Source organism: Amaranthus tricolor, chromosome 16 (assembly GCF_026212465.1).
Source record: "Amaranthus tricolor cultivar Red isolate AtriRed21 chromosome 16, ASM2621246v1, whole genome shotgun sequence".
In the NCBI taxonomy this organism is placed as follows: domain Eukaryota; kingdom Viridiplantae; phylum Streptophyta; class Magnoliopsida; order Caryophyllales; family Amaranthaceae; genus Amaranthus; species Amaranthus tricolor.
The window spans coordinates 1,379,836-1,391,947 of NC_080062.1; the positions used below are offsets into that span (position 1 = coordinate 1,379,836).

Consider the following 12,112-nt stretch of genomic DNA (forward strand, 5'->3'; position numbering starts at 1 on the left):
AATTAGATTATCAAAATTGAGCTATTTTTATAACCATCATATCAAAACATAATCTTTCTTTAATGGTCTTTTTATTTAGAATTTTTATTTAAAAAGAAAAAAATAAATAAAAAATAAAATATATTTATGTTAGATCTTGTTAGCTAGATACTTCTTAATGTATAGTATATTTTTATTATATAACAATTTTCATTCAGACTCTAGAGAACTCCCTATGAGATGGAGAACTACCTACAAAATAATCATCATAATTGTATTAAGATTTAGGACTAAAAGAGCAAAATTAAAAAATATTTTTTGTTGTTTTTTTATGGGTTTAGTTAAAAAATTCCGACTGAGAAAAGAGAATTAAGTTAAATCAAGATTCTCAAAATTAATGAAAAATATATGATGATTTGATTAGCAATAAATTTTTTTTTAAATAAACTAATAAAAAGTAAATACATAAAAAAAATCACAGGAAATATAAGCCACAAGCAACATTTCTTTGACAATTGACAATGTATTATTTATTATTATTAAATAAGTTACAAATTCTTTTAAATAATTATAAAAGAATTCTTTGACAGATTCCTCTGACATTATTGAATAAGTTACAATTACAAAATACATCATGCAATTCATGTTTGCTCTACCGTATCCGTATATTACTCCAGTTTCTAATCTTTAGAAACTTTTGTTTTAACGTTAAAAACTTTTGTAAACTTAATTAATCTCTATCGGAGTGTTTGATAAATGCCTGTCGGCTTTTGATTATTATAGTCAACTTGTTTAACCAGCTGAAAGCCTATAATTATTTCTATTTTTAGTGATTGCTAACCTTAATAAGTTAACTATTCAGGGAGATTTTTTGGTAAAATTAAATCGTAAGCTGACCAAACTAACTCTATTATTTTGGCTTAGTTAAAATCTTAATAATAAAAAAAAGTTGTTAAGCTGTGATAATTCGTCACATAATTACCCTATTAATTCACTCATGTGGACACCCACAAAGCACCAGCGGGCTTGGGCCCACGAACTTACAGGTAATAAGTGATGACTTGTATACACACTTAATGAGGTTTTCCCAAAATCATAAAATTTTAGGAGGATTATTCACTAAATATTATATACAAGTCCACACTTAATATTTTAACTATGTAGAATCTTCCTCATGTTTTACCAACATAAACATCATTATCAGTATAATCACTTAATCGTAGACACTTTTGTGGCATCTTTATGCTTGATGAAAGTCGTTCCTTTCTAAATTACTTAAGAAATATAATCAAGTGATATTTTATTAGCAATGTTTGATCGTATATTTTTATAGTATTAACTTTTTTATAATTTTTAGTTATGTATAATTTAATATATAAATTATCAAATAAAATATTAGATTAAAGACCATAGACTTAACCCTTATTGAAGACGACATACCTAACCCTTACTGAAGGCGACAATGGCATTGAATCGCTCGGCTTTAGAAACCTGCAACTGAAAACCAAGCAATACGAAAGCAAAACAACACAACTAACAAGGAATGTCAATGTAAGATAAATATTAAGATTAATAACATAAACAAAAAAATATATATAACAATAATAAAGACAACAACATTAAACAAGGCATAGGTAATAACTATCTATGGTCTTATACAATTTCAAATAGTTTTATACCTAGTCAAGTCCTCAATCTGATGTAACTCGTTCATGTCATTCATAATTTGATTATCCCATGTTTTCTTAAGTCTTTCGTAACTTCTCTTTCCATCACCATCATATTTACCACCATTTTTACAAGCACATTAATACTCTTCCTTTGGACATTTACTAATCATCTCGATCCAACTAAATCATTGTTACTAGGAGAAATTGTCAAAAATAACATAACGTAACCTTTTGCTCATTCATTGTAAATAATCTCACATTTATTATTTTCAAATATCCAACTTTTTGTATGTTTTTTTTTTCAGCGTACCTAGTGACCTAAACCATTATAACCCCACCCTCTAAACCACCACAACCCTAGACCTCCCTTCACCCATAGGGTATGTTGGAAGCAAATACATATTAGAGATGATCATTATTATCATCATCAACATCAACAATCCAATATTCCGCTTGAAAATAGGGTCTGGGTGAGGAAAGGTGACGGATAATCCATACCCGTACTCCCTTGAAAAAGTGAGTACTTTTTTCCATGTTACTAATTGGAAGGGAGGTGAGATGGTCCATATTTTTTTTTTTTTTTTTTGAGGTAGTCCATTGAAAAAGTCTAAATCATTAATTTCAGCTCCTGAATTTTCGCCATATGACATTCAATGATCAGTAGAGTAGCTTACAATATTGTAGGATGACCATTGGAAAGCACGAGATATTGATGTGTCACTATAAGTCTATAACTATCACCAGAAAAAGGAATTTTTCAAAACTAAAATAAATTAGGTGCAAAATTAAATTTAATAGCTTAAGGTTTGTTTCATTGGAGGAACTCATGGATTAACCGTTGGTTCACTTAAATATGCAGTTATTATTGATAAATAAAAGATTTTTAATATTATGACCTAATTTAATCGTCATAATTGTTAAAAATTGTTAGTTGAAGTATACGTGTGAATGTGTGATCTTATAAGTTATAAGTGCATCTTTGATTTTGTGATATAGAAGTAGTATTTAAGTAATCAAATGATTTATTCAAATTAGAGATTCTTGACTTGGTATAGAAGGGAATATTACAAGTTATCAAAACTTTTATTGGTTATTTATGTGAATTTTAATAAAGGGTACGAGTCTAATTAAAATCAGTTAATAGAATCAATTTTATTTATTAAAAAAATTTTAAAAATAAAACTTAGGTATAATTTAAATTAAACGTCTGTTGCAATCAATAAAAATATATTACAATCAGCAGAAATCAAATTTAATCCATAAAAAATCAATTACAATCATTAGTTTAGTCACTAATAAAACTTAGGTGAAATAAAAAGAGCCGAACACGCTATGACAATAAACAAAATTATAATATGCTCAATACCACGTCTTTTTATTTTTTCCTGGATATCTTCATCTACTACATTCACATGTCAACTACTTCATACTATATTTTGTAAGAGCCTGTAACTACAAATCCAAACATGAGAAATTAATCCTAAGTTAATCAACTATTAAAATAAAATAATTATATATAAACGATTAAAACGAACACTTAACTAGATTACTAAAAGCCTTATATTTAATAAGTTAATCTTTGTACCATATATAGCTTTCAGGTTTAGTTATGGTAAAAATTTAACGAATTAAAAGTGTATAATTAAAAAAAAGTTTGAGTTGTTTGGACGAAAAGTAGTATTATTTTTTAAGGGAATTCTACATAGTAGCATTCAGTTTTCATAAAATGTCAGTGATAGCACTTTTGTAAGATTTTTCTACATAGTAACATTCAGTTTATGCACTATCTAACTATTGTAGCATTTTCCGTTAATTCTTGTTAATTTTCGTTTGATTCATCATTTTGTAAGATTTTTCCACATGGTAGCATGTCGTTTTTGCTTTCAAATATTTAATTCACCATTTTAACGTTTAATTCACCGATTAATTTGTCAACGCTCTTAAATGTTGTAACGATTAAGTAGATATGTATTAGTGCTTGGAATGCACCTTTTGAACTTATAAAATGCATCTTTTGAGCTTATAAAATGCGCCTTTTGAATTATTTATTAGTGTTTGTAATGCACCTTTTGAACTTTATTATGCTAATAATTTAAATGAAAATAAAATTGTTAAATTTATCGGTGAATTAAACGTTAAAATGGTGAATTAAACAGTTAAAAGCAAAAACTAGATGCTATCATGTGGAAAAATCTTACAAAATAATGAATTAAACAGAAATTAACAAGAATTCAACAGAAAATGCCACTGCAATTACATACTGCATAAATTGAAAGCTACAATGTGAAAAAATCTTACAAAAATGTTAATAATAATTAGATACTACCATGTGGAATTTCCCATTTTTTAATTTGAAATTACAAAAGCTAAAAATTAGCAATTCTTGTACCATTTTAACTCAAAATTTTAGTTTTGAAATTCAAACTGGAAAAAGAAATCTTAGGGTTGTTTAGTTTGGGCTAAAACTTTATCATATTGAGCTAATAGGAGAAGATAATAGATATTACTGTAAGATGTTAACAATTGAAGTGGAGGATACATGCTTAATAAACTTAATTTCATCATTAGTAAATAATAATATTGATAGCAATTTTTGTTATCATTTTAATTTCCACTAAAACATAAACTAATTAAAAAAACTAAACAGTTACGCAAAGTGTATTCACAAAAATAACTTTCAAATCCCTAATCGATTCATTCCATCCCTAATTAAGGTTTAAATTAAAAACTACTAATTAGGATTAGTCCAATAATCAAAATAACATTGAGAAAATTCATCACCTATACACAATTAAACCTCCATTCTTTTCGCCTCCTCTTTTCTCTAATCAAGAAAAACAATCACGTAATAAAGAATTAATCATCATTAAGCAGCCATCATCCTCTTAAACTCTTCAAAATCAACACAACCATCGCCATCTCTATCAACAGAAGCAATCATCTTCTTACAATCTTTCAACGAACACTTTTCACCAAGCGATTTCAAAACTTCGTGCAATTCTTTTGCAGAAATTTTACCGTTTCCGTCTTTATCATACAAATTGAACGCTTCACGTAATTCCTTCGTGCTTCCTGCATTGCCTCCAGATCCGGTATGAAACTCAGTAAATTCATTAAGATCGACGAATCCATCACCGTCTCTATCCATCTCATCCATCATTTTCTTTACTTCTTCTGGTGTAGTTTCAGATCCTAAGGCCTTTAGTAAGGATTTTAGTTCAGTTGATGAGATCTTTCCATCGCCGTTTGCGTCGAATTTTGCGAATATTTTCTCGATTTCGTTTTTCGCCATTGAAGAGAGAGAAAGTAAGGTTTGAGAGGAGTGATAAAAAAATGGAAGATTCTGAGGTTGTTAAAGAAAAGTATGACATGGGGTAGTGAAACGGTTATATAGGTGCAGTTGGGGAAGACGCGTTTTTTGGGAGGACGCGGTTGAGTGATAAGAGGAGTAGAATCATTCAATTAAAATATTTTTTAATTATTTTTTAAAATATTTATTTTTTTTCAATTAAAGTTTTATTTTTTTAATGCATTTTTTTTTATCTAGAAGGGGATATGTGATTGTGTGTCATGGTGATAAAAGCATCGACCTATGGTGAATTCAGGTATAGAGTAACTCGTAAGCAAATTATTGGGTTTGTCACAGACTCACACTCATCTTATTATACTTTTGTGGGAAATTTGTAAAAAAACACCTTTTAAAACCCCTTTTTTACAAAGAAATACCTTTTATAATTTTTTTTGTAAAAAAACACCTTTTAAGAGACTTTTTTTAAAAAAAGACACCTTAAATCAGTTTTCGGTGACTTTTGTCAACTTTCCGGCGTTGACTATGCAGTCAACGCCGGAAAGTTGACAAAAGTCACCGGAAACTGATTTAAGGTGTTTTTTTTTAAAAAAAGTCTATTAAAAGGTGTTTTTTTACAAAAAAAAATTATAAAAGGTGTTTCTTTACAAAAAAGGGTTTTAAAAGGTGTTTCTTTGCAAATTTCCCTTATTATTATTATTATTAAATTTTTTAAATTTTTTTTTATTTTTTTTATATAATAATAAAAATAAATTTTTTTTAAAAAAATAATATTAATAATAAAAATAAAAATAAAAATAAAAACAAAAATTTAAAAAAAAGTTAAAAAAAATTTAAAAAATTTAATAATAATAAAAAAAATAAAAAGTATAAAAAATATAAAATAACAATAATAATAATTATAAAAAAAATAATAATAATAATAAAATTAAAAATAAAAATTAAATTAAAAAAATATTTTTTTTAAAAAAAATAAGAATAATAATATTTATTATTATTATTATTATTATTAATTTTTTAAAATTTTTTTTAATTTTTTTTAAAATTTTTGTTTTTATTTTTATTTTTATTTTTATTATTAATATTATTTTTTTAAACAAAATTTATTTTTATTATTATATAAAAAAAAATTAAAAAAAAATTTTAAAAAAAATTAATAATATTAATAATTAGGGAAATTTGCAAAGAAACACCTTTTAAAACCCTTTTTTTTTTTGTAAAGAAACACCTTTTATAATTTTTTTTGTAAAAAAACACATTTTAAGAGACTTTTTTTAAAAAAAAACACCTTAAATCAGTTTCCGGTGACTTTGGTCAACTTTCCGGCGTTGACTGGCATAGTCAACGCCGGAAAGTTGACAAAAGTCACCGGAAACTGATTTAAGGTGTTTTTTTTTTAAAAAGTTTTACAAAAAAAATTATAAAAGGTGTTTCTTTACAAAAAAGTGGTTTTAAAAGGTGTTTGTTTGCAAATTTCCCTACTTTTATTTAAAATTCATATACTTAGAAGTTGCTTGTAGGACTAAATTTAAATATTTATATGGGATTTGTAATACAAAGTAATAGGGAGATCAATAATGATATTGGCTTAATTGGAGAAGTGCTTTTGAGATGTGAAATAGAATGATTTCAAATAGATTAAAAGGTAATTTAATTGAGCTGTAAATAAGTCGACTTTGCTATATAGGACAAAATGCGGGACTCTAAGAAGTCTTTGAAACAAAAGATAAATGTAGTAGACATGCGTATGTTGAGGTGAATTTGCAGCTTATGAGGATGGACATGATTAGAAATCAGGAGGAGAGAGATACGTTAAGGGCTGCCTCATTATCGACCAAGTTGAAAAGAGAAGTTGAGGAAGAGAACATGGGAAGAGCAATTAAAAATTAACTTGTGTGAGTTGCACCTCTTTGAAGACCTAACGAGAGATATGAATAGTTGGAGACGTCGAATTCGTGCCCTAGACTTTTGATAGTCCCCTTCTATTCTATGTGGTTTTATTTTTTAATTTACTTTCTTGTTTTATTTATGTTACCTATTTACTGTGTATTTTCTTATGGCCCAATCGTAGTCCAGTTTGCTTTGTGTTTTGCAGGTAATTTTTCTCATGTTATCTTGGTGCTACTCATCTCTCATTTTGTAGGACTCTCTTTACTTGATGGTTTAACTGTTTGTGTGCATTCCTTATGCCCTCTCCCTCGAGGGGGTACGGGTATAATATGTTCGCTATCTTTTTCCCTCTGAACCTTAACTTTTTGCAGATCACGACTAAGGAGTTGCTTGATTTTCATTGAAATTAAAGTATGTGAAAATTTATATTACAAAGAAACTATCACGTTGGAGCATATAGAATATAAATGTCTAACTTGTGTAGAAGATGCTAAGACTGCCATGTTCCAAGAGCTTTTCTAATAATATCAGCATATTGATCATTTGTTGTAACATGAGAAGAAGCAATAAGACCATCAATCCATCATGGATGTCATCACATACATGATAAGAATCAACTTCAATGTACTTGATATGTTTGTGGAGAACTAGATTTTGCCCAATATGAATTGCATATTGACCATCAAAGTAAAAAGACATTGACAAGTATAGTCTCACATAGATACCAATAAATCAGACTTGGATGGGAGAAGACTTCATTCTCCCGGAGTTCCTTTGAGATAACGAACAACTCTATGTGCAACGTCCTAGTGTTCGATCCGAGGCGCATGCATAAATAGTATTGTATAAGCAAGCTCTGGGCGAGTAAATGATAAGTATATTATAAGATGACCCTCAAGTCGTTGATATTTTTCATGATCCTCAAGAAGTGTAACAGAATCGAAGCTCGAGCAAGATTATGATATTGCTCCATTGGTGTTGAAGTTGGACGTGCACCAAGAGTTCACTTTTAGTCAATAAGTCAATAGTGTACTTTCTTTGACATAAAAAATGTCATCAAGTCCCAAAGCCTATTCAACTTCTAGAAAATATTTAAGGACACCTACATCTTTCATATAAAAATGTTTTTCTAAATATTTTTTAAAACTTGCATTAGTAACAAGATTATTTCCGCTAATTATTTGATCATTCACATATACTAGAACAACTAAATATTCAGTTTCTTTTTTTATAATAATCAATAGATAATCGAAATAGGACTGAACAAACACTTAACCTATACCATAAAAAAATTTACGAAGATGACACATCCTTTCCTAGTTAGCTGACAGGAAAACCATGTAAACCTCTTCATCAAAATATCCATGTAGAAAAGCATTATGAACATTCATTTGATAAAGCTCATAACTTTTATCGACAACAACAACGATAATTAGCATACGTTAGTGGACATTTGGCAAAGGGTGCAAAAGCTATAACAACCTTTAGGTTATATAATTGGGCTATTCTATGCCTAAAATCCTATTTTGATATCACAAATGCATTTGGGTGATGAAATTAATTATCTCAGTTAGAATAAATACCAATCTTTTCAAATATGAACCTAAATTTGATTTTCAAATGATTCTTCCTTTTCTTCTTTCAATGTGTCCCGTAATTCCAAAAAAGTTTGGAACTTGGAAGTGATATTTGTAATTGGTTAAATAAAGTTGGTTTGAATCCTACACGAGAAATCCTTGAAAGAAGTTTCAAAGATAAATAAGTTTCTAAAGCGTAAAGAAAGGACGGGTGTTAAGAGTTGATATATGAAAATGAAACATAACCAATCAACCCATGTTCTTCTCCATGTGGATGGTTGATGTGCGACACACACTCTCTTTTCACTCTTTCTCTGCGTGGCCAGAGTGTTTCACGCGTTTCTCATCTTCACAATCATTTTCTACTCCTTATTATGTTTTTGGTCGTTGGTTGATTCATACTTCTACTTACAAATGTTCAAAACAGACTCGATAACCTGATATTTATCTGATTTTGTAACTGAATCCCACTTAACCAAACTTCAAAATGAATTTAAAATTAAGTAAAAATCAATATGGACACAACACCTAATTATGATCCGACCCGAAACAGGTGACTCGAAATCAACCCGATAACTCGAATGAACACCTCTGCTTCTACTATATCTTGTCCTTAAACTCTTCTGTCCCAATTATTTTGCTTTACTTGTAATTGATATACATATTAAGAAATTTAATATAACGAGTTAAAGTGAAATGGTCATTTACTCATTTAGAAATAAAAGTGAATCGAAAGTGGTGGAGTCAGTGAAACAAAATTAGTTAGACAAACTAAAATAGAAATTAAGACAATTGAAAGAGGTGGAAGTATCAGTTTTTGGTATAGTGTAAACCGAAGGAAAGGGAGGACTAAAAGGATAGTGAGAATCAAACTCAGATTAATTATGAGGAAAAAAGTATTTGAGCTCCAATTGAAACAAAACCATATTAGTCGTTTTATTTGCAAAAGGAGTAATCATTATACATCTAGTAATAATATAGTTATGTGAAATTTTATTTAATTTGTCACATCTAGTAATAATATAGTTATGTGAAATTTTATTTAATTTGTCTTAATGTATATTTTCCTAATATACTAACATCTTATTGTTTTTAATTACACATAACTAATTGAAATAAGAGTCAAAATGATACATTTAGATAGCGTAAAATCAAAAGTGTAATAGCTACTAAAAATAGAGAAAAGGTACCACCGCACAAATAGAAAAGAAAATATTGTCAAGTTAATTAAAAAGACAAACTAAAATCTAAAATGTATCAAATTCAAATGGACTGAGAAAGTTTTTTTGTTGTTGATCTAATTAGTTTAACGTAACTCTTTTATTTTTAAGATTATATTAAACTATCCACTTATAATAATTTTATATCTAAAGGTATGACTAAAATACTTTTTTAATTAAATGAGCTACTTTATATAATCTTTTATTAATAGATTTTAAGATGAAAACTGATCGGGGTTATATATGATTCTGACTCTTTTGTTATTCACCAATATGTGCAAGCTCAAAATCAATTTCTATCACTCTTTATATATCTCCATGTCACATTCTTGACCATACCAATTCTCAAGTAACACAAATATTGCAAAATTAAGGAGACCTATTTATAAAAATTAGGAAATACTATTTAAGTATATATATACTAACTACCACAAATTCAGATTCTATGGGGACGTATATTATGGATTTTTCCTTTTTAAAATAAAATATGTTGCTATTTGCCAACCCTTTCTTGCCTACAATGTTGAATGGAAGCTAATTTGTTTCATAACACTTTTTGAGCATGGTTAGCGAAAGTATAGTTGATAAAAATGATTTTAACTTTTAGGTCTTGACTATTGATTCTTGAGGTTCTACAATGAACTATATTATGGCATTATTACTAAATTAGATTCCTTGTATATATCATCAAAATAAATTAAGGTTTGGAATTATTGTCAATAAAGATTATAATTTATTTGGTTTTAATAGTCTATTTATTTGTTTATAAGAAAATCGATTTTAATGACTATCATATATCTTATGCTCTGTATGTTGTACCTTTTTATTATCATATACTTTGTGTACGATACTTTTCATGTTTTTTCAATTCGGACTGAGATAAAAAAAATAATATGAAAAATCAAGACATACGACTTTTTAACTATAATTATTATAAAATATAATAATTATAAAATATCAATATGAACTTTGTACATTTTGATTTAATAGATTGATACATAAGCATTTCCCACTTCTCCATTAAAAATAGTATTCAATTTTGAGTTTAACTCACCCTCATTTAAGTAGGGGCGAATTCAAGATATTAGAATAAGGTGGACTGAATATTTATCTTTACATATGTGTTGAACTAACTTAATTATCATTTTTCTATTTTATGTAATTGAATTTAACAAAATTACCCCAATTGTGATCTAGATAGACCGAGGCTAGATTCTCTCAATTAAAAGTCTAGATAGAAAAAGAATATTTTACTTTTCTTTAACCTAATTAGTTTGGTAGAGTTTATGATGAAAGTCATCAACCATTTACCAATTCTACATTAAGAAAAGACTATTCCACTAGATAAGATTAAACACAAATTCTTGTGAGAGACGGACCATCACTAATTGGATCAGCTCATTATATATTTTTGTAAAATATTGTAACTAGGCATTAAGAATGATGTAAGTAGACATTTAACATATTGAAAGTAGATATTAAGGATACGATAAGTAAGCATTAAGGATAATGTACGCAGGCATTATAAATACGATAAGTAGACATTAATCTTTAATGGATTGGACTTTAAATACGTCTCTAAAACACAAGAGACTAGCTGTAGATTAAAAATGACAAAGCAATGAATTTGGAACTATAGTAAATCAAGTGAACCTAATTTTTGCTAGTTTCCATAAACATGAGAAGTATACATTCATAATGGTAATTTGTCAATTTCAATTATGAATAAAGAGAATGGGCCTTTGAGAGAGTTGTTTATAGGGCCCATGTTTAGCTTTTAGTATGACACAGATCTAGTTTCTGGGCCAAATTTACATAGGTTGATACTTTTTTTTTTTTTTAATAATACATAAGTTGATACTTTTTTTTTTTTAATAATACATAAGTTGATACTTGATACCCCAACAGAAGAGAGGATAGTAAAGTGTGGCATAATTTACAATAAAATCTAGCATTATAATCCCTCAACGCCCATTAAATTGGTACATCTGCAATTGGCACAAATATTCAGAAAATAATGAGAATATTTAAATTACGTAAATTGTATAAAATGAGAGAGAAAATAATAGAAAATATATAAATGAGAGTAAAAAAATTAGCGTGAATATTTTCATTAAAAGAGTTGTTATGTTAAAAGATAGAATGACAATAGAAAGTAAAGCTAGGACTTTGACTTTTTAGCTTAAGAAATAACTATATGTAATAGTATCAACAAGTTTTTTATGAGACCGTTTCACTATGAGATGAGTTCATATAAACATTTAATTTCTTTGATTGATCATTTTAAGATTGTAAGTGATCACTTTAAAGTTATAAGTAATCACCTTAAGATTCCACTTTAAGATTATAATTGGTTATTTTAAGATTGTAAGTGATCACTTTAAGACTGTAAATATGCATTGGGTCAGCCAATATGTCATTAATCAAAAGGGTGTAAGTTGTATCAAGACTCAAATCCTCTTAAAAGGA

The 12,112-nt window shown here is 27.7% G+C and overlaps 1 protein-coding gene across 1 annotated transcript; it reads right to left on the minus strand.

The window, feature by feature from the left end:
• Nucleotides 1-4,200: 4,200 nt before the first annotated feature.
• Nucleotides 4,201-5,072, minus strand: LOC130803269 (probable calcium-binding protein CML18). The gene has a single exon (XM_057667472.1). It carries the CDS (start codon nt 4,939-4,941, stop codon nt 4,516-4,518), a length of 426 nt encoding a protein of 141 aa, XP_057523455.1. The 5' UTR covers nt 4,942-5,072; the 3' UTR covers nt 4,201-4,515.
• Between the last annotated feature and the right edge of the window lie 7,040 nt (nt 5,073-12,112).

What these genes read in the sequence shown, in the direction of transcription:
- LOC130803269 (XM_057667472.1), bottom strand. Translation starts at nt 4,941, where the DNA reads ATGGCGAAAAACGAAATCGAGAAAATATTCGCAAAATTCGACGCAAAC.